The sequence below is a fragment of the Bufo gargarizans genome, chromosome 10 (assembly GCF_014858855.1).
Source record: "Bufo gargarizans isolate SCDJY-AF-19 chromosome 10, ASM1485885v1, whole genome shotgun sequence".
In the NCBI taxonomy this organism is placed as follows: domain Eukaryota; kingdom Metazoa; phylum Chordata; class Amphibia; order Anura; family Bufonidae; genus Bufo; species Bufo gargarizans.
In genome coordinates, this window is record NC_058089.1 from 72,906,129 (window position 1) to 72,929,143 (window position 23,015).

The window sequence follows — 23,015 nt, forward strand, 5'->3', positions numbered from 1 at the left end:
ATATTACAATATCTTTTGTTTCCAGGTCGTCTTTTGTGTGCCCTTAAGGGTAATGCAGGTTCCTTGCGCTCCATTCAGTGTCACAAATCTTTGCCTGTTGTGGCATCCTGTGGCTTAGACAGATTCATGAGACTTCATAGCTTAAATGACAAGAAACTTTTGCATAAGGTGTGTATTATTTTTCTTAAATCCAAACTAAACTATATATAATATAAAGTATGATGTTTTACAATACAAAACAGTATGATAATCTTCAGTAAAAATAGGTATGCAGACCTTTCAAATGTATGTTCAGTAAAACTGATAGCCTGTTAAAGAAGCACTCCAATAATTGCCAGTCTGTTATTTCAGATAAATGGTCAAAATAATCTGTGCTGTGTGTACATAAGGCATAACATGCTTTATGTTGGATGATAAAGTTGATGCCTGACGAGAGCTAACTTTATATGAACTATTGATTTTGCTTAGAGACAAAATGTTATGCCAGAATTGTGGTGCAATTTAGGGTAAAATGTCACTTGAGGCCACACCCATTTTTGTGAGCCTTGTGGGTAAGGAGCAAATAACTTTAAACCTAGATGTGCTAAATTATACTACATTTTGACATAGTTTATGCCAAAATCTAGGTGTGCCTTAACATTAGTAAATGTGGGCCACTCACTGACAGTTATGATTTCTTCTTTTTTTTTTTTTTTTTTTTTCTTCTTTTTATTTGGCAGTACCCTTCTGCACACTCCAGCAAATTCTCAGCTCTCCCTGAGCTAGTGGGTGGAGATTTGCTGCTTCCATGTTCCTTATATACTGCACCTGGAGAAAACAGGCGATAATGCACCTTAAAGTGGTTGTCTGTGTTGTGTGTTTTCTATATACACACACATATATACAGTATAACCTATCCTCAGGATAGGCAATCGATTTCAGATCAGCGGTGGTCAGAATCCCATCACCAATTCATTGTTTATTGCTTTCTATTTAGGTGAATGGGACGGCCTAGTTGTAATTACATCTGCTCACGGCTGCAGTTGTAATGACGAGTAGGTAAACAGTGAAGAGAAGGCAGCGCTTGTACATGCTCTGCTTTCTCTTCAAACAGCTGATCAGCTGAGGTGTCAGGAGTCCGACCCACGCCAATCTGATATTGATGACATATCCTGAGGATAACTCATTAAAGGGAACCTTTTACCTGGATTTTGGGAATAGAGCTGAGGACATGGGCTGCTAGATCGCTGCTAGCACATCCGCAATATCCATTCCCCATAGCTGTGCTTTTATTGTGTAAAAAAAATGATTTCTCAGGTTAATTTGCATATCAATGAAGAGTCCAGCGTGAAGGATCCTAATCTCCTCCTTGCTCCCAGACGTCACAAAGCTAGAGCGCTGTAATCTCGCGATGCACAGAGAGCTATGGGGACTGGGTATTGCGGATGTGCTAGCAGTGATCTAGCAGCCCATGTCCTCAGCTCTATTCCCAAAATCCAGGTGACGGGTTCCCTTTAATATACAAAAAGCGGACAATACCATTTACTCAGAAGCAGGAACAGTTCCATACAGGACATTATTGAGAAGTACTGAACAGTATTTGAAAAGCACTTGGGGAGAGATTTTACAATAACACGTTTAGCTGCTGCAGCCTCTTCCGATCTCCTCCTTCCCCTGTCACTCTCCATGGAGTTCTATGAGTGGCATGTAACTTAATCCTTCAGTGACATGACAGTCTGTCTTAGGGCTCATGCACACGAGTGTGTGGCCCGTGCCCGTGCTGCATCCTGCAAATAGCTGTCCGCAATGCACAGGCACCATCTGCGTCCATGCCATTTGCAGATGTGGACCCATTGACTTCAATTGGCCAGCGATACACAAGAAACAGACCGTGCTGCTGTACATGCCAGTGCTGTGTCCCTGCTTGTTTTTTTTCCCCCCACTTATACTTTCACCAGACAGGAGCCCCAATTATTATGTGGAAAAAAAGAAAAAGTACCCCCTGGTAGAGAGTCAAGTGTCTCTGCAGCTAATCATTGTAGAGACTATTATCCCCTTTAAGTCTGAACTGATGAGGCCATAATTGAAATTGCTGGAGGGGTCATACAACCCCTTTCTTAAGAGGCGAGAGTAAAACTATGATTGGTGTGTTTACAACAAATGAGAAATATCTTACGGCATGATTAGGACTCATCCTTATAACCTGTTAGGGCATATTGACAGGGTGGACTTTGTGAGACAACTCCTTACTATATTGCCTTCTCTTGAAGCAATTGTTCTAGATTGAGGTTTACAGTCTAAGACTACTTTCACACTGGCGTTTTGGTTTCTGTTTGTGAGATCCGTTCAGGGATCTCACAAGCGGTCCAAAACGGATCAGTTTTGCCCTTAATGCATTCTGAATGGATAAGGATCCGTTCAGAATGCATCAGTTTGGCTCCGTTCCGCCTCCATTCCGCTTTGAGGCCGACACCAAAACGCTGCTTGGGTATCCCAGCGTTGGTAACAATCTTCTCTATAAAAATGCCCCATGACCCAACCCCCAAGATTAACACGGTCCAGAAATAAACGGTGCAAAAAAAATTATTTTTTGGTCACCTTACATAACAAAAAGTGTAATAGCAAGCGATCAAAAAGTCATAGCCCCCAAAATAGTGCCAATAAAACTAGCCCCACAAAAGATAATCGGTTTTAAAAAAAAAATGACTTGGAGATACAAATAGACTTATTAGGTATTGCCTGTCCCTAAGGGCCGCTTCACACGAGCGGATGCCGTGCGTGGCATCCGCTCCGTGAAAGAGTGCCAAGACCCGCTGCAGACTGCAGAGGCACGCAGCAGTAACATGACTGTTAATGCTCCGTGCCTCTCTGTGATCTCTTTACTACGAAATCACAGTTGTCACTGTGATTTCGTAGTAAAGAGATCACAGAGAGGCACGGAGCATTAACAGTCATGTTACTGCTCCGTGCCTCTGCAGTCTGCAGCGGGTCTTGGCACTCTTTCACGGAGCGGATGCCACGCACGGCATCCGCTCGTGTGAAGCGGCCCTAAGAATCTCCTCTATAAAAATACCCCATGGCCTAACCCCCCAGATTAAGGCTACTTTCACACCTGCGTTCAGGTGTCCGCTCGTGAGCTCCGTTTGAAGGGGCTCACAAGCGGCCCTGAACGCAGCCGTCTGGCCCTAATGCATTCTCAGTGGAGGCGGATCCGCTCAGAATGCATCCGTCTGCCAGCGCTCAGCCTCCGCTCCGCTCAGTGAGTGTGGGTGTCCGCCTGGCCGTGCGGAGGTGAGCGGATCCGTCCAGACTTATAATGGAAGTCAATGGGGACGGATCCCCTTTAAGATTACACCATATGGCTCAATCTTCAAGCGGATCCGCCCCCCATTGACTTTCAATGTAAAGTCTGAACGGATCCGCTCAGGCTACTTTCACACTTAGAAATTTTTCTAAGTTATAATGCAGACGGATCCGTTCTGAACGGATGCAAACGTCTGCATTATAGGAGCGGATCCGTCAGATGAAACATCAGACGGACCCACTCCGAACGCTAGTGTGAAAGTAGCCTTACACGGTCAAAAAAAAGGTTCCAAAATCTGCTCTTTTTGGCACTTTTCCATTTCAATCCGTTTTTTCCGATAACAAAGCAAGGGTTAACAACCAAACAAAAGTTAATATTTATTACCCTGATACTGCAGTTTACAGAAACGCCACATTTGTGGTTGTAAACTGCTGTATCAGTAAAAGGGAGGCCGCAAAAGGAAAGGACCGACATGGTTTCTGTTTTTGGTATTTTTTTATGCTAAAAATTTTTACTTTTTGGACCTAATTTTAGCAGTGTCGGGAAGTACAATATGTGACGAAAAAACAATCTCAGAACGGTCTGGGTAGGTAAAAACGTTTTAAAGTGATCAGCACAAAAATGGCCTGGTCCTTAAGGTGAAATAAGGCTGTGTCCCTAAGGGGTTAAAAACAAAAGGACTTTTTTTTTTTTTTTCTTCTCTTGCAGTGCTTACACAACTTATTCCTCTTCCAAACTCCGTGGGTTCATTATTCTCAGGTGTTTGGTTCTGCCTACATCTGCTCGTTGCCTTTGATAAAATGCAACAAAGTTTAATGGTCCTAATAAATTTTAAATATTGCCCACAGCATGCATTGGACTGAACAAGTTATAAGAAGGTACAGGAATAATCGTGGATGATGGGTACATGTCACTGAGGTTCCTGGCCCCTGAGTAAGAGCCGTTTTTTGTGTGTCAGCAGCAGTTGCTGTTTGACACCTTAATACTTAGTATGGCTCCGTGACGGCTCTTACTGGGAGTAGTCAAAGTTCTGGGTGGGTCTTGCCAGGCATAAAAACCACCCAGCACTGCCAGGTGAGGAGGATTACCTCCGTCTGACAGTGGAGCTCAGGTTGTCTGTGTGCTGTGATCTAAGGGCTGTGTTGGGATCCACGGCTTGAGCCGAGCAGGAGGGCTCAGACCCTAACACCGCCTAACGCCTCCTTGTGGACTTGACAAGGCAGAACTTCCAACAGGGTGTGAAGGACAATAGAGGGGTGTGGGGGTATTGGTGGTCCTCTGTTTTCGATACCTCCTGGCGCAATATTGCGACCTCAAGTGGTTGGAGACAATTTTATTTGCATATACGTGACAACGTGTGTTGCAGTAGAATAACGCTCTTTTTTTTCAATTCTAAAAAGTAATAATAAGATTGATGCTGGTAAGGACGGTATTATGTAAAAGGAACAAAGACATATGATAATAGTAATGATGGGGATAATGAAAATGTATAGTTTGTGGATTGGAGGTAAAATAATGTGACTAAAATATGTCATGGATGTGCTCACTAGAGATAGTAATTGATATATGTATATATTAAAATGATAGCAGATTGTAGTAGCAGTTTATCACGAACGGTAAAGAACAATAAAAATTGCTGATAAATGACTCACCCAATTTCATAGACAGGGTGATAAATCACGTAACATAGAAATATAAATGAATAAATTTACATATACGTATAAATATAGAAAATAAATTTAGAATAATACATCTGCAATAACCACCCCTGGACCAATAAGATAATGTACAAATGGTACATCGATCTATTGTTCATTTGGACTGGAAATGAGAAAGAAGCAATGGAGTTCACCTCATACCTCAACAATATGTACAATCTCACATTACGGCCAATCACTCCGCCACAGCCATTGAATACCTTGATTTAATTCTATTCTCCGAAGACAAAATGGTCAAATCAAAACCTTTTTTTAAAAAGTTGACGGCAACAGCTACCTATATTACCAAAGTTCCCATCACAAGAAATGGAACAACAATTTACAGTTTAAATTGAAAAAAAAAAAAATAAATGGAAAAAGGGATCCGCTCACCTCTGATCTCTCAGGATAGGTACTCCAAACCAAAAATTGACACCCCTCAAAGTTGGATGAGTTTGTCGATGTATGGAATGGGCACTCATATATGGAAATATAGGACACTATTTATTCATAAAACATATAATACAGTAAAATTGCAATATTATAAAACAATCTGTCAAAACATAATATGCTTATTCTCACTATTTGAGAAAATATATATTTTCGTTAAAAAAAACAAAACTGGGCTGGGGCTGGTAGTTCCAAATTCTCTCTGATATTTTCCAATGTGGGCCCGATAGGTCCTGGGTATTGGATGTATACTATTAAATTTGGAGAGAAAATGGCGTAGACAGCCTCCGCTTACTTGGGTAGTAATCCTCCTAAAAACTTCATGAAATAATGACATACACCAATCCTATAAAAAATCGCACCAATTATAAAATGACATAGATCAATCCTATATTGTATATAATAATTGCACTGTTATGCTGATGAATCACTGAGCATTAGTGGAGTCCTATGTCAGTGAAAATTGTGTCCAGGGATAAGTGTTCAGAGAGCGCTCCACATATTTGATACTTTTTACGCACTCGATACCTTTTGTGAACAGTATCTAGTTCCCATTGTGCCAGCTGTATACTGTTTTTTAATTTGTTGTAATTCAATTGCTGAAGAGAAAAGTCCTTAATGAATGACTATTACAGTTTGTTCACTTCACCTTCTCGTATCTTGATACAATGCCCCATAGTATTTTACCCACAAGTGTGGGCTTACCTCCGCCTGTGCTGTTGGTCTAATGGGACTTGCTGGTAAGTCTTTCCTCTGTTCTATGAGCCGGCGTCCCGGCTGCGGAGTTACTCGAGTCACACGTGTCTCTCACAGCTGATCCTAAGGTCTTAGTCCAATGTGAGGATCACGGACTTCAGTTCCCAGGCGCTGGTAGATGACGTGTTGAGGTCTTTTGTTACAGGGTGAAGAGATTCCTTTTTCTTCCTTATAGTGCTCTAAATTCCATAGAAAAGCTGGGGAAGGGGAAAGAGTCTCCCTGAAACGCGTTTGGCGTGAATTTTGGATGAACACCCCGCTTTTCTATGGAAGCTTGAAGAAGGCTCACGTTTAGAGCCGAAACGTTGCACCAGTTGGGTGAATAAAAGGTTCACTTTTATCCATTGGAGTGCCGCTCTTTTTTCTGGATCCGTTTATTGGGGTAAGGAGCCTATTCCCCTTGGGACGTGCACCCAAACTTTGTTTTTTGAGCCAGTGCCGCCATTTTCCTTCAACTAGATAGATAGATATATCTATCTAACACACACTGTCTCCACCATCTGATTACACACTCACACCATCAAATTAATATATTTTAATCTATCATCTATTCAATTCATCATGTGCAATATCGGTCATCATTCCTCCCCCTTACCATGCTCTCCCATATGCTGCTACATGCTCTAACATGCTCTCCTATATGCTCTTTTACGCTCCTCTTTTGTTTCCAGATGCTACATGCTCTCCTTCCCAAAGTCCTCAGCCATACCAAGCTCCCCCGTTTGCTCTTACATGTTCCTCTTATCCACCTCTAGATGCTCTCCATAACCAACCACTGCCCACACCTATCATTCCCTTCTATTCTTAATACAACCTGTACATCCCGCCAACCTCACTCCTAATACCCAAACAAATACTAATGTAATCGCCTATATACTAATATCATCCATCACTCAGTTATACAATTAATAATGTGCAAAACTAACTAGTGCCAATACAATATAAATCAGTCCTAATATCAGCAATCTGACATATCCTCAGGAAAGCACAGAATTCACCCTGTTCATCACTTCCGCGCTCGCCGGCTCTCACTTTGCACACAGCCCCATCCCCCGAACTCTGTCGCCTCCTCCTGCATATAGGGCACCTTTTTTCCTTACTCCGGCTGTAAGACGCACTGTGTGCATGTGGATTTACAGTCTCAGGTAAGCACATGGACGACCTCTATCCCACCCGATCTCCAAATATTAACACCATACAGTAGCATAGTTTACATCCTCTCACATGCGCCCCCCTTATATTTAGCACATTGCCAGCATCCACAACCATGGTCACTTTTAACCATGTAACTGCCAATCCTGACAATTATCACTGCTCCTCCATATACAATTCTTGGTTCGTTTGCAAGCATTTGTGCACATACTCGCGTGTGTTTTTGAACATATGAGTGTGCACCTCTGTAAATGTATGTGTGCGCATGCATGTGCACACACACAACTATATACATGTATATGTTCATGCCCATGGACATTCTCGTGCACACATGTAGTTCTTGATTTTCATTTTATTTTTTTCATCAATAGATTTTTATTGGTTTTAAAGGGAAGCAGAGACTAAATACAACTGGTATTGTACAAGTCAGCTCATTCACATAGCCACATTGGCAGCACTGACCTAGATTGTCATACAGCAGAGTAGACAGAAATAGAAAAATAATCCAAAATAGAAAACAAAAGAATAAAACAAAGGGTGTACACCTCACGAGGGATATGACCTATAAGCAAAACAATTATTACAAGTATATCCTAATCAAGGAATTGCGCAGCCAGTCTAGTCTTTGCCCAGGAGTTCCACACCTCCGTAAACTTTGAGAAGGAATGGCCAGCTATGTCTAGGGCCTTTTTGTGTATACAGTCGTGGCCTGTACACTGGTAAAATGGAGTTAAAAAAAAAAAAAAACATTTTTATTTATAAAAAAAATGGCAAATTTACCAGAAATTTGGAAAAAATTTAAATTTCTCAACTTCTATAATGGATAGTAATACCTCTAAATGTCCCCATATGTCTACTTCATGTTTGGATAACTTTAGAAACCACGCAAAAATTACCCCATTTTACAAACTACACCCCTCCAAGGTATTCAAACTGATTTTGCAAACTTTGTTAACCCTTTAGGTGTTCCACAAGAATTAATGGAAAATAGAGAGAACATTTAAAAATTTAACTTTTTGGGCAGATTTTCCATTTAAATCCATTTTTCCAGTTACAAAGCAAGGGTTGACAGCCAACCAAACAAATATTTATGGCCCTGATTCTGTTTACAGAAATGCCCCATATGTGGTCGTAAACTGCTGTACAGGCACACGGCAGGGCGCAGAAGAAAAGGAATGCTATATGGGTTTGAAAGGCAGATTTTGCTGGACTGGTTTTTTTTACACCATGTCCCATTTGAAGCCCCCCGATGCACCCCTAGAGTAGAAACTCCCAAAAAGTGACCCTATTTTGGAAACTGCAGAATAGGGTTGCAGTTTTGTTGGTACTATTTTAGGGTACATATGATTTTTGGTTGCTCTATATTACACTTTTTTTGTGAGGCAAGGTAACGAAGAGCTGTTTTAGCACAGTTTTTATTTATAACATTCCTAATTCAGACAGGTTAGATCATGTCGTATTTTTATAGAGCAGGTTGTCACGGATGCGACAATACCAAATATGACTACTTTTTTGTGTTATTTTGTTTCAGTTTTACATAACAAAGCAAAAAAAAAAAAAAGATTCTTTAGTGTCTCCCTTTCGAAAGCCATAGTTTTATTTATTTTTTGGGCGACTGTCTTGTGTAGGGGCTAATTTTTTTTTCGGGATGAGATGACCGTTTGGCACTATTTTGGGGTGCGTATGACTTTTTGATCGCTTGCTATTGCACTTTTTGTGATTTAAGGTGACCAAAATAATTTTTTAAACAGTTTTTTATTTTTTTTACGGTGTTCACCTGAGGGGTTAGGTCATGTGATATTTTTATAGAGCAGGTTCTTACGGAGTAGGCGATACCTAATATGTATACTTTTTTATTTACTTAAGTTTTACACAATACCAGCATTTCTGAAACAAAAAAAAAAAGTTTGTCTCCATATTCTGAACCATAGTTTATTTTTTGAGTGATTGGCTTAGGTAGGGGCTCATTTTTTGCGGGATGAGGTGACTATTAGATTGGTACTATTTTTATTTTTTTTTTACTTTTATTATTTTATAAACTTTTTTTTTTTTTTCTTTGCTTTATTTCTGATCACTTGTGGGGGTCTGATCCCATCTGCAATGCATTACAATAGCACACAAACAGGTTGCCTAGGAGACCCAGCCTGACGCTGGATCTTCTCAGCTCCCGATGCCGTGCAAGGCATTGGGCAGTCTCTGCACGGCATCGGGCTGCCTTCTGAGACATCGAGTCACCGCCTCAGCAGCGCGGGGACTCGATGGGCTCCCTCAAAGACCAAGCTGCGGCATAGAAGGAGTTAATCCGCTGTGATCGGAAATACACAGGGCGTACAGGTACGCCCTATGTCCTTAAGTACCGGGGCACCAGGGCGTACCTGTATTTCCACCAGGGCCCCCTTGAACAATCGTTGGTGTGCAGTGGTATACCAGGGTGTCGGCACATTGCTGACACCCTGGTATAAACGGCTGACATCGGTGATGTGATGTCAGCCGTTTAACCCATTCCATACCGCGGTCCGTACGTACCGCTGTATGGAAAAAGTTAACAGTAAGAGGGTGCTCCCTCCCTCTCCCATCGGGGGGGGGGGCTGCTGTGCCTTTGCAGCCCCCCGATGGAGAGGGAGAGAGCCCCCAGACAGCCCCCGTCCTTAACCTTCCCCGTCTGAGAAGTTGTGGCCACAACTGAGCAGACAGGGAAGGTTCCCATGGCAACAGGACGCCTTCTCAGGCATCCTGCTGTCCATGGTGCTGAACAGATCTGTGCTAAAGGCATAGATCTGTTCAGACAGTGTGAATGAAATACAGTGCAGTACACTATATAGTTTACTGTATGATACAGACATCAGACCCACTGGATCTTCAAGAACCAAGTGGGTCTGGGTCAAAAAATGTAAAAATCAAAAAACACATTTTATCACTGATTAAAAATGCCGCGTCCGTAACGTCCTGATCTATAAAACGGTCATGTTACTTTCCCCGCACGGTGAACGCCATAAAAAAAAAACTATGAGGAAATTGAAATTTTGCCCACGTTACTTCCCCACAAAGGTAATAAAAGTGATCAAAAAGGTTGCATGTACGCCAAAATAGTACCAATCAAACCGTCATCTCATCCCGCAAAAATCATACCCTACCCAAGATAATCGCCCAAAAACTGAAAAAAAAAACTATGGCTCTTAGACTATGGAAACACTAAAACATGATTTATTTTGTTTCAAAAATGAAATCATTGTGTAAAACTTGAATAAATAAAGAAAATATATACATATTGGGTATCGCTGCGTCCGTATCGACCGGCTCTATAAAAATATCACATGACCTAACCCCTCAGGTGACTACCGTTAAAAATAAAAAAAGGTGTAAAAAAAAAAGCGCCATTTTTTGTCATCTTACGTCACAAAGTGTAATAGCAAGCGATCAAAGTCATATGCACCCCAAAATAGTGCCAATCAAACAGTCATCTCATCCCGCAAAAAAATGAGACCCTACGCCCAAAAACTGAAAAAACTATGGCTCTTAGACTATGGAGACATTAAAACATTTTTTTGGTTTTAAAAATGAAGTCATTGTATAAAACTTTAAATAAAAAAAATTGTATACATATTAGGTATCACCGCGTCCGTGACAACCTGCTCTAAAAAATTACCACATGATCTAACCTGAATGTTGTAAATAAAAAAATTTAAGTGCCAAAAAAGCTATTTTCTTTTTACCTTGCCGCACAAAAAGTGTAATATAGAGCAGCCAAAAATCATATGTACCCTAAACTAGTACCGACAAAACTGCCACCCTATCCCGTAGTTTCTAAAATTGGGTAACTTTTTTTGGAATTTCTACTCTAGGGGTGCATCAGGGGGGCTTCAAATGGGACATGGTGTCAAAAAAACAGTCCAGCAAAATCTGGCTTCCAAAAACCATACGGCACACCTTTCCCTCTACGCCCTACTGTGTGCCCGTATAGTAGTTTACGGCTACATATGGGGTGTTTCTGTAAACAGCAGAGTCAGGACAATAGATAGTCTTGTTTGGCTGTTAACCCTTGCTTTGTTAGTGAATACCTTGAGAGGTGTAGTTTATAGAATGGGGTCATTTTTGGGCAGTTTCTATTATGTAAGCCTCGCAAAGTGACTTCAGACCTATAGTGGTCCCTAAAAATTGGGTTTTTGAAAATTTCTGAAAAATTTCAAGATTTGCTTCTAAACTTCTAAGCCTTGTAACATCCCCAAAAAATAAAATATCATTCCTGAAATAATTCAAACATGAAGTAGACATATGGGGAATGTAAAGTCATCACAATTTTTGGGGTTATTACAATGTATTACAGAAGTAGAGAAACAAACTTTGAAATTTGCAAATTTTTCCAAATTTTTGGTAAGTTTGGTATTTTTTTATGCAAAAAATTTTTTTTTTTTACTTCATTTTACCAGTGCCATGAAGTACAATATGTGACGAAAAAACAATCTCAGAACGGCCTGGATAAGTCAAAGTGTTTTAAAGTTATGAGCACTTAAAGTGACACTGGTCAGATTTGTAAAAAATGGCCAAGTCCTTAAGGTGAAATAGCCCTTAAGGGGTTAAGGAATGGGATTTTAGACTTGAAGGATCTAGCTTTTAGTCTGTGGGCCAGCAGTTTTCCTGCTTTATTATTTTGTGAATAATAGGAAGCATTAAGGGTCTTTAAGTGTTTTTTGTGCAGGTATAACAGGCAATCTTTTAATTGGAGTCTCAAAGCCTGAAGTTGTTCTGCATATTGCACTGAGGGGTTGGCTTTATTTAATGTCTCTAATGATTGAAGTTGGCGCAGTAGTTCCAAAGAAGACAAAATTGTAGGTAATCTCATACCAGCAACACCAGTCTTCATATATAAAAGGGCAACCAACATAGGCAGTAAGATTGCTTCAACTAGTAAAGGAGCAGGAATATTGGGTAAAAAGATCAATATTAAAGGAAATCTCCCACAAGGCTTCTTTCCCTGTAAAAGATGTGCCCCATGCAGAAGTACAGCAAAAAATACAGCTAAAATACAGCACATAAAAAAACCATGAGGGCAGCTTTGAACAAAAGATAAGGGGACATATCTCCTGTAATACAGAAGGGGTAATTTATGCCATCAAATGCCCCTGTGATAAACTTTACATTGGACGTACTAAGAGAAATTTAAAAAAACGTATTAGTGAACATATGAACAATATAAAGAAAAAATCTATAGGACATCCCTTATCTAGGCATTTTACGGAGGTACATAGAGGACAATTAGAAGGTATGTCTTTTATGGGTATAGAAAAGGTGGAAATGGATGCTCGGGGTGGAGACTATATAAAGAAGCAATCAAAAAAAGAGACAGAATGGATATTTAATCTAGACACAATGTTGCCAAAGGGCTTAAACTCAGAAATTGAATTATTTGGTTTTGAATAGTAATTACGGAGACACGGGAGGGAGAGATAGTTCTTGTCATTTATAGTCCATGCTGTCTAACGCAGTGAGTGTAACATTCCCTGATTAAGAGTACAGTTTGTACTCGAAACGCGTAGGAAGTTTGATCCCTACTGCTATCCGTAGCTCACCTGCGGTGACGTCACCCACTCAGACGTGAGCGTCAGCATAACAGGTAACGGGTATATTCTGCCACCGGCCGGGGCGAATTCCCAATACTTTAATATTACTATACAGCCTATGCTACAGCCACCCTCCCTGGATCTGTTCCCCCTGCTCTGTACCATATACAGAAAAGACACGTGGACCGTCGCAGAACACTGTATCGCAACAGACACACCTGAGTTAAGGTAGGACCTGGACACAGAGATATGTTTGTAGCGTTTCTGTGCAATTGCGTGATAAGGAGGAAGGCGTTCTTTCAATTTTTTTTTTATTGAAAGTAAAACAAGCATAGTGTCGCATCAAGGTATAAGTTCCATTTGTATGAACAACACTGACCGCCGGCATAGGCGGTGAACATACATAAAATATACATACAGTCCACACGCGACTTGAGACATAAAACATCCCATAACAGTACAGTACACATTAATCAAGGTACATACATCATCTTAAATATAGAAGCCGTGCAACACGTGCCTCAGAGACCAACGTAAATAGGGGAAGGAAGGTAGGGAGGGAGGATAGACGCTGATGGTAAAAGGTCCAAGGTTGTGACTATTTACATCACTAAAGCTCGTCAGGCGTATGCAATATAACTGCAGACTCTAGAGAACATGAATACATTGCACTAACCCACCGGAGAGAATTGGGTCTTATACTGTTTCCAAGGAGCCCAGAACTTCAGAAATCCCTGGTGTTTCCGCAATTCCCAACTCACTAGTTCCTCTAATCTGTAGATTTGGTCTACCTTGTCAATCCACATGTCTAACGTCGGGGGGTTAGTGTCTAACCACTTAAGAGGAATGAGTAGTCTAGCTGCTTGAATCAGCTGCGTCGCAAGGTCCCTCTTGCCCGGGCACCAGGATTCATTGGGGGAGCCAGAGCAAGATGGACTCAGGAGACAACAGCAATCGTTTGCCCGTGATCTCTTCAATCTCCACAGCTACTTTACGCCAAAACTCAGCAATTCTAGGACAGGACCAGAAGATGTGGCTCAACGTGCCTGGGTCTTCACCACATCGCCAGCAGTTCCCAGTCGGTGCAAGACCAATTGAATACAAATATTGCGGGGTTCTGTACCAGCGTGTTAGAACCTTATAAGAATGCTCCTGGATTCTGACACAACGGGAGAACCCATGTGAACACGAATGCATCCGTATTATATCTCTCTGTAAATGATCTACCTAATTCCTTTGACCATTGCGCTATGTATGCAGGTGTACCCTTACTTTGCCCTGTTAAAAAAGAGTTGTAAAGGAATGAGACCAACTTCTTGGGCAAGTCAGGTTTGTCCAAGATTTTCTCAAACCAAGTCAAATCCCCAGCCCTCACATTTTTAGAATGCAGGATCCTACAAGCTGATAGCAGTTCTGCCCTATCTAAAAAAAATTGACGAGAGCCTGTCCACATCTGGTGGCTGAGGCACCCCCTCCTTATGAACCAAGTCTGCATAAAAACTAGCCCAAGTCTGTCCACTGAACTTACTCCAGATCTGAGGCACAGCTAGGGATAGTGGTCTTAACAGGAACGGGATCAGTGAGGCTGGCATTAAAGGTGAGGGGGAACCTAAGACATCCCTATCCTTAGCCACTGATCTTACCATAGCTATTATTCCCTGAAGTATCGGGTTAGTGAAGGGAGGTATAGTCATCTGCAGACCCCAAAGACCTGCCAATTGAGGAGGAGTAACAGAAACAAGATCCATATCCACTCCGTAAATGTGCTGAGTTTTGGAGTGAAGTTGGAGCCACCATCTCATAATTATTGCCTTGTAATACACATATGGGTCTGGAAGCCCGAATCCGCCGTGCTCCTTCCTCATCGACAATGTAGCATAGGGTAATCTTGCTCTTTTCTTATTCCATAGGAACTTCGAAAAGGAGGACTTAATTTGCTGAAAGAAACTCTTGGGAATAAAAATAGGGAGCATCTGTAAGACTTATAATAGTTGGGGCATGATAAAGGTCTTAAGAAGGTTCTTACGACCCATCCAGGAGATATTTGGGACCGCCAGGGATGCCAGCTGACTTTGAAGCTTAGTTACCATAGGGGGAAAGTTAATCTTGTAAGTATTACCAAGTTCCCGGGGAATTTTGACTCCCAGATAAGTAAGGTATGACGGTTGCCACTTAAAGGGGGTAAGACCCTGAAGTTTGGTAACAACTGAAGAATGAGCCGAAACATTCATGGCTTCGGATTTAGTGCAGTTCACTTTAAAATTAGAGAGCACACCAAACTTATCAAATACGTCTAACAGATGCGGGAATGCTTCCAAAGGATTGGTGACGAAGATCAACAGATCGTCCGCAAAGGCAGCAGTGTGCTGTTGGGGCAGTGGGTCTGGCAACTTCAATCCCTGAATATTAGGATGTTCCCTAATCGCCTGGATTAACGTCTCCATCACCAATATGAAGAGCGAAGGCGACAACGGACACCCCTGGCGGGTTCCATTAGTAATGGAGAACGCAGCTGAAAGAGAGCCGTTCACCCTCACTCTGGCTCCGGGTGAAGAATATAGTGACATGATCGCCTGAATAAATGCTGTAGGAATGCCAAAGCGGCCGAGGGCTCTCTGCATAAACATCCAGTCCACCCGGTCAAATGCTTTTTCAGCGTCAACACTAAGGAATACTAAGGGCTGAGAACACTTTTTAGCATAAGCCATGGCTGATAAGATTCTACATGAGTTGTGGTTGCCTTCACGCCCCGAAACAAAGCCAGCCTGTTCAGGATGTATTAATTCGGGCAGGAGTCGGCTCAATCTGGAAGCTAGAACTTTTGCCCATACCTTGACGTCCACATTCAGTAAGGATATCGGCCTATAGCTCCCACATTGCTCCAAGTCCTTACCTTCTTTCGGCAGTATGGTTATAATAGCTTCAAGGGACTGGGAATGCAGAGAGCCCCCGGCAAGCAATGAGCCACACCATTTAGTCATATGAGGAAGGAGCACAGGGAGGAACTTCTTATAGTAGCCTATAGGAAATCCGTCTGGACCCGGACTTTTTCTTAATGGCATGGAATTTATAATTACCCTGAGTTCCTTTTCCGTGATAGGCTGAAGGAGTGAAGCACAATCCCCAGCCTTAATAGTTGGGAGATGTAGCGAGTTTAAAAAGTCATCCATCATCTTAAGCCTCCCTTCCCCCGTTGCCAATTCACTACCCCTTAAATTATAAAGCTGGGCATAAAAATCTTTAAAGGCTGCCGCTATCTCCACCGTTTTAGTCACCCTGTCACCAGCCGAATTCTTTATCCCCTGTATATACGCGGCATCTGTACGTTGTTTAATGAGGCGGGACATATATTTCGAGCCCCTATCTCCGTGAGCATACATTTTCACCTTAGCGTACTGATACGCCTTTGCAGACTGCACATTAAGCAAGTCTTTTAACTGACCCCTCAAGAGCGTGAGGTCCTCCTGGACCCGCAAGGTCTGAGCCCGCTTACGAAGGGATTCTAAGCTAGTGATCTGGGACAATAAGGATTGCAGTTGTTTTTGCCTATCACGTTTGATCTTACAGCCTAGAGAAATGAGCTCGCCCCGGATTACAGCTTTGTGCGTCTCCCAGACTGTCATCATGGAGGTGTCCTCCGGGGAATTCTCCTGAAAAAACAAAGTGAGTTTCTGAAGTAATGACTTACAATCGGCGTCCGTATCTAGAAGGGTTTCGTTTAAGCGCCAGTAAGGCCAGTAAGGCATATAGAAACCGACACCGGTGCATGATCAGAAACAGTCACTGGGCCTATATTAGCTGAATGTACTAGCTCTAGGTGCTGTTCAGAAACAAACATGTAATCAAGCCTCTGAAAGGTGCCATGCACGGCCGAGAAGAACGTGAAATCTTTAGCCGTGGGGTGAAATAGCCTCCAAACATCCACTAGGCCAGTTCTCTTCAGCGTACCATAGACACCTCCCAGAGAGCGTTGAGAATGACTGGACAAACCAGACGAAGTATCTAGCGCTGGCGACAGGGCTAAGTTAATGTCCCCTCCCACAATTCTGACCCCTTCAGCAAAGGTATCAAGTTTAGATAGCGTCTTCTTGAGCCAAAGCCCTTGACCTCTATTGGGGGCATATAGATTCACTAGGGTAACAATATCTGACCCTATCTTGCCCTTCACAAACAGGAATCGCCCCTCCGGGTCCGCCTGCGTCAAAATATGCGAAAATGGTATGGTATTAGCAATAGCAATGCTCACTCCTCTGGATGACTTTTCAAAGCTGCTATGAAACCACATTTTAAAGTGAAGTCTCGTCATGCAGGGAATACGGCCCACCTTAAAATGAGTTTCCTGCAAAAAGCATACGTCCGTTTTAGACTGACGCAACAATCTGCAAACCTGTGAGCGCTTCTGTGGTGTATTCATGCCTCTAACATTAAAAGAAGTACAGATTACTTGAGTCATAGTGTTAGGTTTCTAGAGCCCAACCCGGCGATACACAACCCTGTGCTGCGTTGAGAGTGGGGGGAGGGAAAAGGGGGGGTAAGGAGAGAGGGGACGGAAAAGCCAAGGAGACAAGGACAAGAGGGGGGGGTACAAAACACACAAAAACATAAGATCCACATCAGTGAACTACCAAAACTGAATGGCAGTATGGAGTGTTGGCAAACTGACAAGGGGCAATAGAAGCAAGCCCACAAATAGAAATACACTCCTATACCTAGGCCTCGTCTGGGAGTGGGGGTAATCAGACGAAGCAAAACGGAGAACAACATATGGGCCTGGAGGAGGTCCATCAGGCCTGTGCCTCACAGGCACATTCAAACCGTAAATCAGAGAACACATGGCAAGTAGATAATAACATATGTAGGCAATGTAACATATATATCATACCCGATATGGAAGCACAGGGTGGTGTGATGGAGCCATTGCTCATACCCTACTGCCTGCCCTGTGAATCCACTCTCGGTTAAAGCAAACTCACATGATGGGTCAGAACTCCCCATCACATTATTGCATCAATCAAACAGGTAAGACCCGCTACAAGTAAACACTCTCGTCGCAGAAACAAGCGACTACCAACTGGGGGCCACATAAAGCGCCATACCAGCACCTATAGTGCTAGTCTATGCTGAGACCTCTCACGTGTTAGCAATGTCCCGGCTGGAGGATTTCTTCTTTTTCGGCTGCGACCAGGATCCCGGGTCAGGTAAGTCCGGCAGCAACTCTTCCGAAGTATCGATCTGGAGCCAAGATGGTATCTCAATAGCCGCGATCTGGAGGATGAGCCAAGCAGCTGGCAAGTCGGACGGGTTCTTGATTATGCACCTCCGGCCATTACTGGAAAAAGCCAGGCCAAACGGAAACAGCCACCTGTACATGATGTTGTTGGCCTTCAGGTGGTCTGTTAGAGGACGTAGCAATCTCCTCTTGTTGAGGGTAGCTGGCGAGATATCCTGGAATAGCTGGATCCGTTCACCGCCATGTTGCAAATCAGAGCGGCTCCTTGCCTCTTTAAGCAAAGCCACAGTGTCCAGGTAATTTAACAAACCGCATACAATGTCCCTGGGGGGGGTTGTTCGGTTTAGGCACCGGTCTCAGGGCCCTGTGGGCTCTCTCGACTACTATCTTAGCCGCTCTGTCCTCTCCCAGGAGATCCGAGAAAATGGAGGAAACTGCAGCCAAAATCTGGTCAGGTAAGACAGCTTCAGTGACTCCTCGGATCCTAACATTCCTCCTCCGGCTGCGGTTCTCTTGGTCTTCCAAGAGGGTAAAGGCCGTGTTTAATAGATTCGGCCTGTAAGGCAGTTCGTTTCTCCAGGTGAGAGCTGAAGGCAACCATGTCGGCTTGATTGTGTTCCAAGACCTCGACCCTGTGCCCCATCTGTTTCAGGTCGCCTTTTATATCTGCCAGTTCTTTCATCACTGGGGTTATAGCATGGGATAGCGCTTGCTTGAGAAAGCGCTTTGTGATACGGTCTTGTGCCCCATTACCGCTAGCCACCGCAGGGTCAGAGACACTGCCTGCATCCGATTCAAGAGACTGGTCTCTCCGGCGCTCAGGCGCCATCTTGCGCGCGCGGTCTCCCGCCGAGGCGGCTGCTTTACTGAGAAACTTCTCCATGTCAGCGCTCTTCAACTCTGGTTTCGCGGGTTCTCTCAGGTCTTTGGCTTTATCCTTGCCGGATTTGACCATCCTGGTAGCAGTTACAGCCAAGGTATGAGCTATGCACGGGCCTAGTGTGGTGGAGCGAGCTAACACACGTCCACCATGCTCTCAGTCCAGGCTCCGCCCCCGGAGGAAGGCGTTCTGTGTAGTTTTTGGCTGTCTATTTATTTGTACTATAGCGCGCAGTGTTGCATTTTTTCATATAGTCATCTATTTTGATAAATATTCCTCTTATGAACGCTTTATGTGCATTCCATAAAGAGAAGGGGGTTAGATACTGAGCCATAGTTTTCTCAGAAATATTCCGCTAACGTGTCAGTGCTATTTTATATTTAGAATATTCAAGTAGGTAAGGTATTGCGCCAAGGGGTATAAGGCAGTGCAAAAGCGGACTCCTTAATAGGCAGAGCAACAGGAGCATTCCTCATGAGTTCAATTGAGAATTGGGAGGCTTTGCAGTGGTTTCCTAGCAGATATTCTACCATGAAGGCCTGATTCACACAGTCTCCTCTTAACAGTTGTTCTAGAGGTGTCTGCTGCTAGAACTCTGTGTGGCATTGACCTGGTCTCTAATCTGAGCTGCTGTTAACCTGCGATTTCTGAGGCTGGTGACTCGGATGAACTTATCCTCCGCAGCAGAGGTGACTCTTAGGGTCCATTCACACGTCTGTTTCTTTCCTGATCTGTTCAGTTTTTTGTGGAACAGATCTGGACCCATTCATTTTCATATGGGTCCTAAAAAAAATCGGGCAGCACAATGTCAGATTTTTTTTCCCTTTTTTTTTTTTTTAAGGACCCATTGAAAATAAATGGGTCCAGATCTGTTCCGAAAAAAAACTGAACAGATCAGGAAAGAAACAACGGATGTGTGAATGGACCCTTAGTCTTCCTTTCCTGGGGCGGTCCGCATGTGAGCCAGTTTCTTTGTAGCGCTTGATGGTTTTTGTGAATGCACTTGGGGACACTTTCAAAGTTTTCCCAATTTTTCAGACTGACTGACCTTCATTTCTTAAAGTAATGATGGCCACTCGTTTTTCTTTCCTTAGCGGCTTTTTCTTGCCATAATACAAATTCTAACAGTCTATTCAGTAGGACTATCAGCTGTGCATACACCTGACTTCTCCACAACGCAACTGATGGTCCCAACCCCATTTATAAGGCAAGAAATCCCACTTATTAAACCTGACAGGGCACACCTGTGAAGTGAAAATCATTTAAGGTGACTACCTCTTGAAGCTCATCAAGAGAATGCCAAGAGTGTGCAAAGCAGTAATCAAAGCAAAAGGTGGCTACTTTGAAGAACCTAGAATATGACATATTTTCAGTTGTTTCACACTTGTTTGTTATGTATATAATTCCACATGTGTTAATTCATAGTTTTGATGCCTTCAGTGTGAATCTACAATTTTCATAGTCATGAAAATAAAGAAAACTCTTTGAGAAGGTGTCCAAACTTTTGGTCTGTACTATGTGTGTGTGTGTGTATATGTATGTACATATATATATATATATATATATATATATATATATATATATATATATATATATATATATATTTCTTTTTTTATTGTGCTAAAGTAGTAGAACGTGAAAACTATATTTAAGGTGAAAAATGCCGCAAAAACTTCTTTCCCATCACGCCCCAAAAAGTTAATAAAAACTACAACCTGTCCTGCACAAAAAAATGCCATCATTCATCTACATGGACAGAAAAATAAAAAAAATTGTAGCTCCTTGAATGACTATAATTGAAGGACTATAAAAAAAAAAAAATGGCTTGGTCAATAAGGCCCAAAATAGACTGGGCACTAAGGGATTACCAAATTTTTCGCTTTATAAGAAGCACCTAGGTTTTTGAGGAGGAAAATAGGAAAGCAAAAATTTTGAACCAAAAGGTGTGCATTTGGTGGGTTTTGAACTAATGGTAGTCTATGGATGACACTTGGGGGGGGGGGATCTGTGGCTGATGCACTGTAATGGGGGGGGTGTGCGATCTGTGGATGACCCATATATAGCATCTTATGCTATATATGTGTCATCCACAGATATCCCTTCCCCCCACACACAATAACAGTGTCCCTGTGTAAATAGTGACCCCAATACAGGTTATGGAGGCCCGCAACTGCTGTTGGAATCGTGGTGGGGCCCGGTACTCTTACACCGGGCCCCGCTCACAGCAGTCTTTGCATGTAAAGTGTAGTCATGGGAGCTTTGTTAAAGTGTCACAATCCTCTGTAGTACTCAGAATACATCAAACTGCCGTAGCAGGTAGGCCGGCAGCATACCGGCACTCACTGTCACACGCCTGCTCCTCCCACTTTATTAATGAAGCAAGCGCGTGAGGGAGTGACTGACTTTACTCAGCCAGCCTGCTTGCTATGGTAGTTTGATAATGAGTACTACAGAGGATTGCGCTACTGTAGAGGTTTGCTATACTTTAACAACGCTCCCATGACTACACTTTACATATAAAGACTGCTGTGAGCCCGGTGTAAGGGTACTTTCACACTAGTGGCAGGACTGATCCGACAGGCAGTTCACCCTGTCGGATCTGTCCTGCCGCTATTTCGGCGACTAAAAAGTTGGACATGCAGTACTTTTAGTCCGGCGGCCTTTCACCGTGCACTGCTGTGCTGCGCCGGAGCTCTGCCCCATCCCCATTATAGTCAATGGGGACGGTCCGGTGGCAGGACGGATCAGACAGGGTGAACAGCCTGTTGGATCAGACAGGGTGAACAGCCTGTTGGATCAGTCCTGCTGCTAGTGTGAAAGTAGCCTAATAGAGTACAGTGACTGCATCGGGACCCGCCGCGATTCCAACACTAGTTTCTGGCCTCCTCCCTCCCCGCTGATACATCGCAGGCTTCGCTGTGCAGCATAGGGGCCTGCGATTTATCGGCGCCACCAGAGTAAAAATGGCAGCATTCTCTTTATAAAGCGCACTGTTATTTTCCCCCACTTTTGTATTATAAAGCGAATAATACTGTAATATATTTCTGCTTTCTTTTATTGTACACTTTTTTTATGCTACAGATAATGGGAGCTTGACTTAACATTAGCAGTTTTGTTTACTCAAATTGTGAAAAGACAATGACCTTTTGAATTTATTGAAATGTTTAAAATAAAACCTACAGCTTGGATGTATTTTTAATTTCTCAAAACTTACAGCACTTTTTTCTTTTTATTTTATTAGGTATATTTAAAGTCGAGGCTAAACTGTCTACTGTTAACGTCACAAGAAAAGTGGGAGGTGAGCGTTTTAGTTCGCGCATATTGAGTGAATTAATAAAGGGAGACTGTTTTTTGATTTTACATAGAGCCGTACATTTCTTGTGTACAGGACATGCATTGTAACATACATAGTAACACAGGGTGAAAAAAAACCACATCCATCCAGTTCAGCCTGTTATCCTGCAATGTTGATCCAGAGGAAGGCAAAAATGCCATGTTTCCTCATTTTAGGAGGAAAAGATTCCTTCCTGACTCCAATCGGGCAGTCAACTCCCTGGATCCACAACCCTTCTCCAGAAATCTAGTAACTATAGCCTCTAATATTACACTTCATAAATACATCCAGGCCCCTCTTGAACTCTTTTAGTGAATTCACCATTGCCACCTACTCAAGCAGAGAGTTCCATAGTCTCACTGCTTTCACTTCAATGCATTCTTCTCAGGGCCGGTGCAAGGATTTTTGCCAACACAAGCAAAGCTCCATTTTGTCACCCCACCCCCCAGAACTCCCCCCTAACATGGTGTTAGGGGGTATAGTGTATATATGGGGGGGTGTATGTATATGTGTGTGTGTATATATGTGTGTGTATGTATATATATATATATATATATATATATATATATATATATATATATTTATTCTGTTGTTGATTTACTTCTATGCTTTGGGTCGTTGTCCTGTTGCAACACCCATCTTCTGTTCAGCTTCAGTTGGTGGACAGATGGCCTT

General features: G+C 42.7%; 1 protein-coding gene across 1 annotated transcript in view; it reads left to right on the forward strand.

Annotated features, from left to right (window-relative positions):
• WDR74 (WD repeat domain 74) overlaps positions 1-23,015 on the forward strand; it is a 97,902-nt gene that overhangs the window by 38,997 nt on the left and 35,890 nt on the right. Inside the window, exons 9-10 of the mRNA XM_044270604.1 lie at positions 26-168; positions 22,248-22,304. Coding sequence (XP_044126539.1) covers positions 26-168; positions 22,248-22,304 — 200 coding nt within the window. The remainder of the gene's footprint in view (positions 1-25; positions 169-22,247; positions 22,305-23,015) is intronic.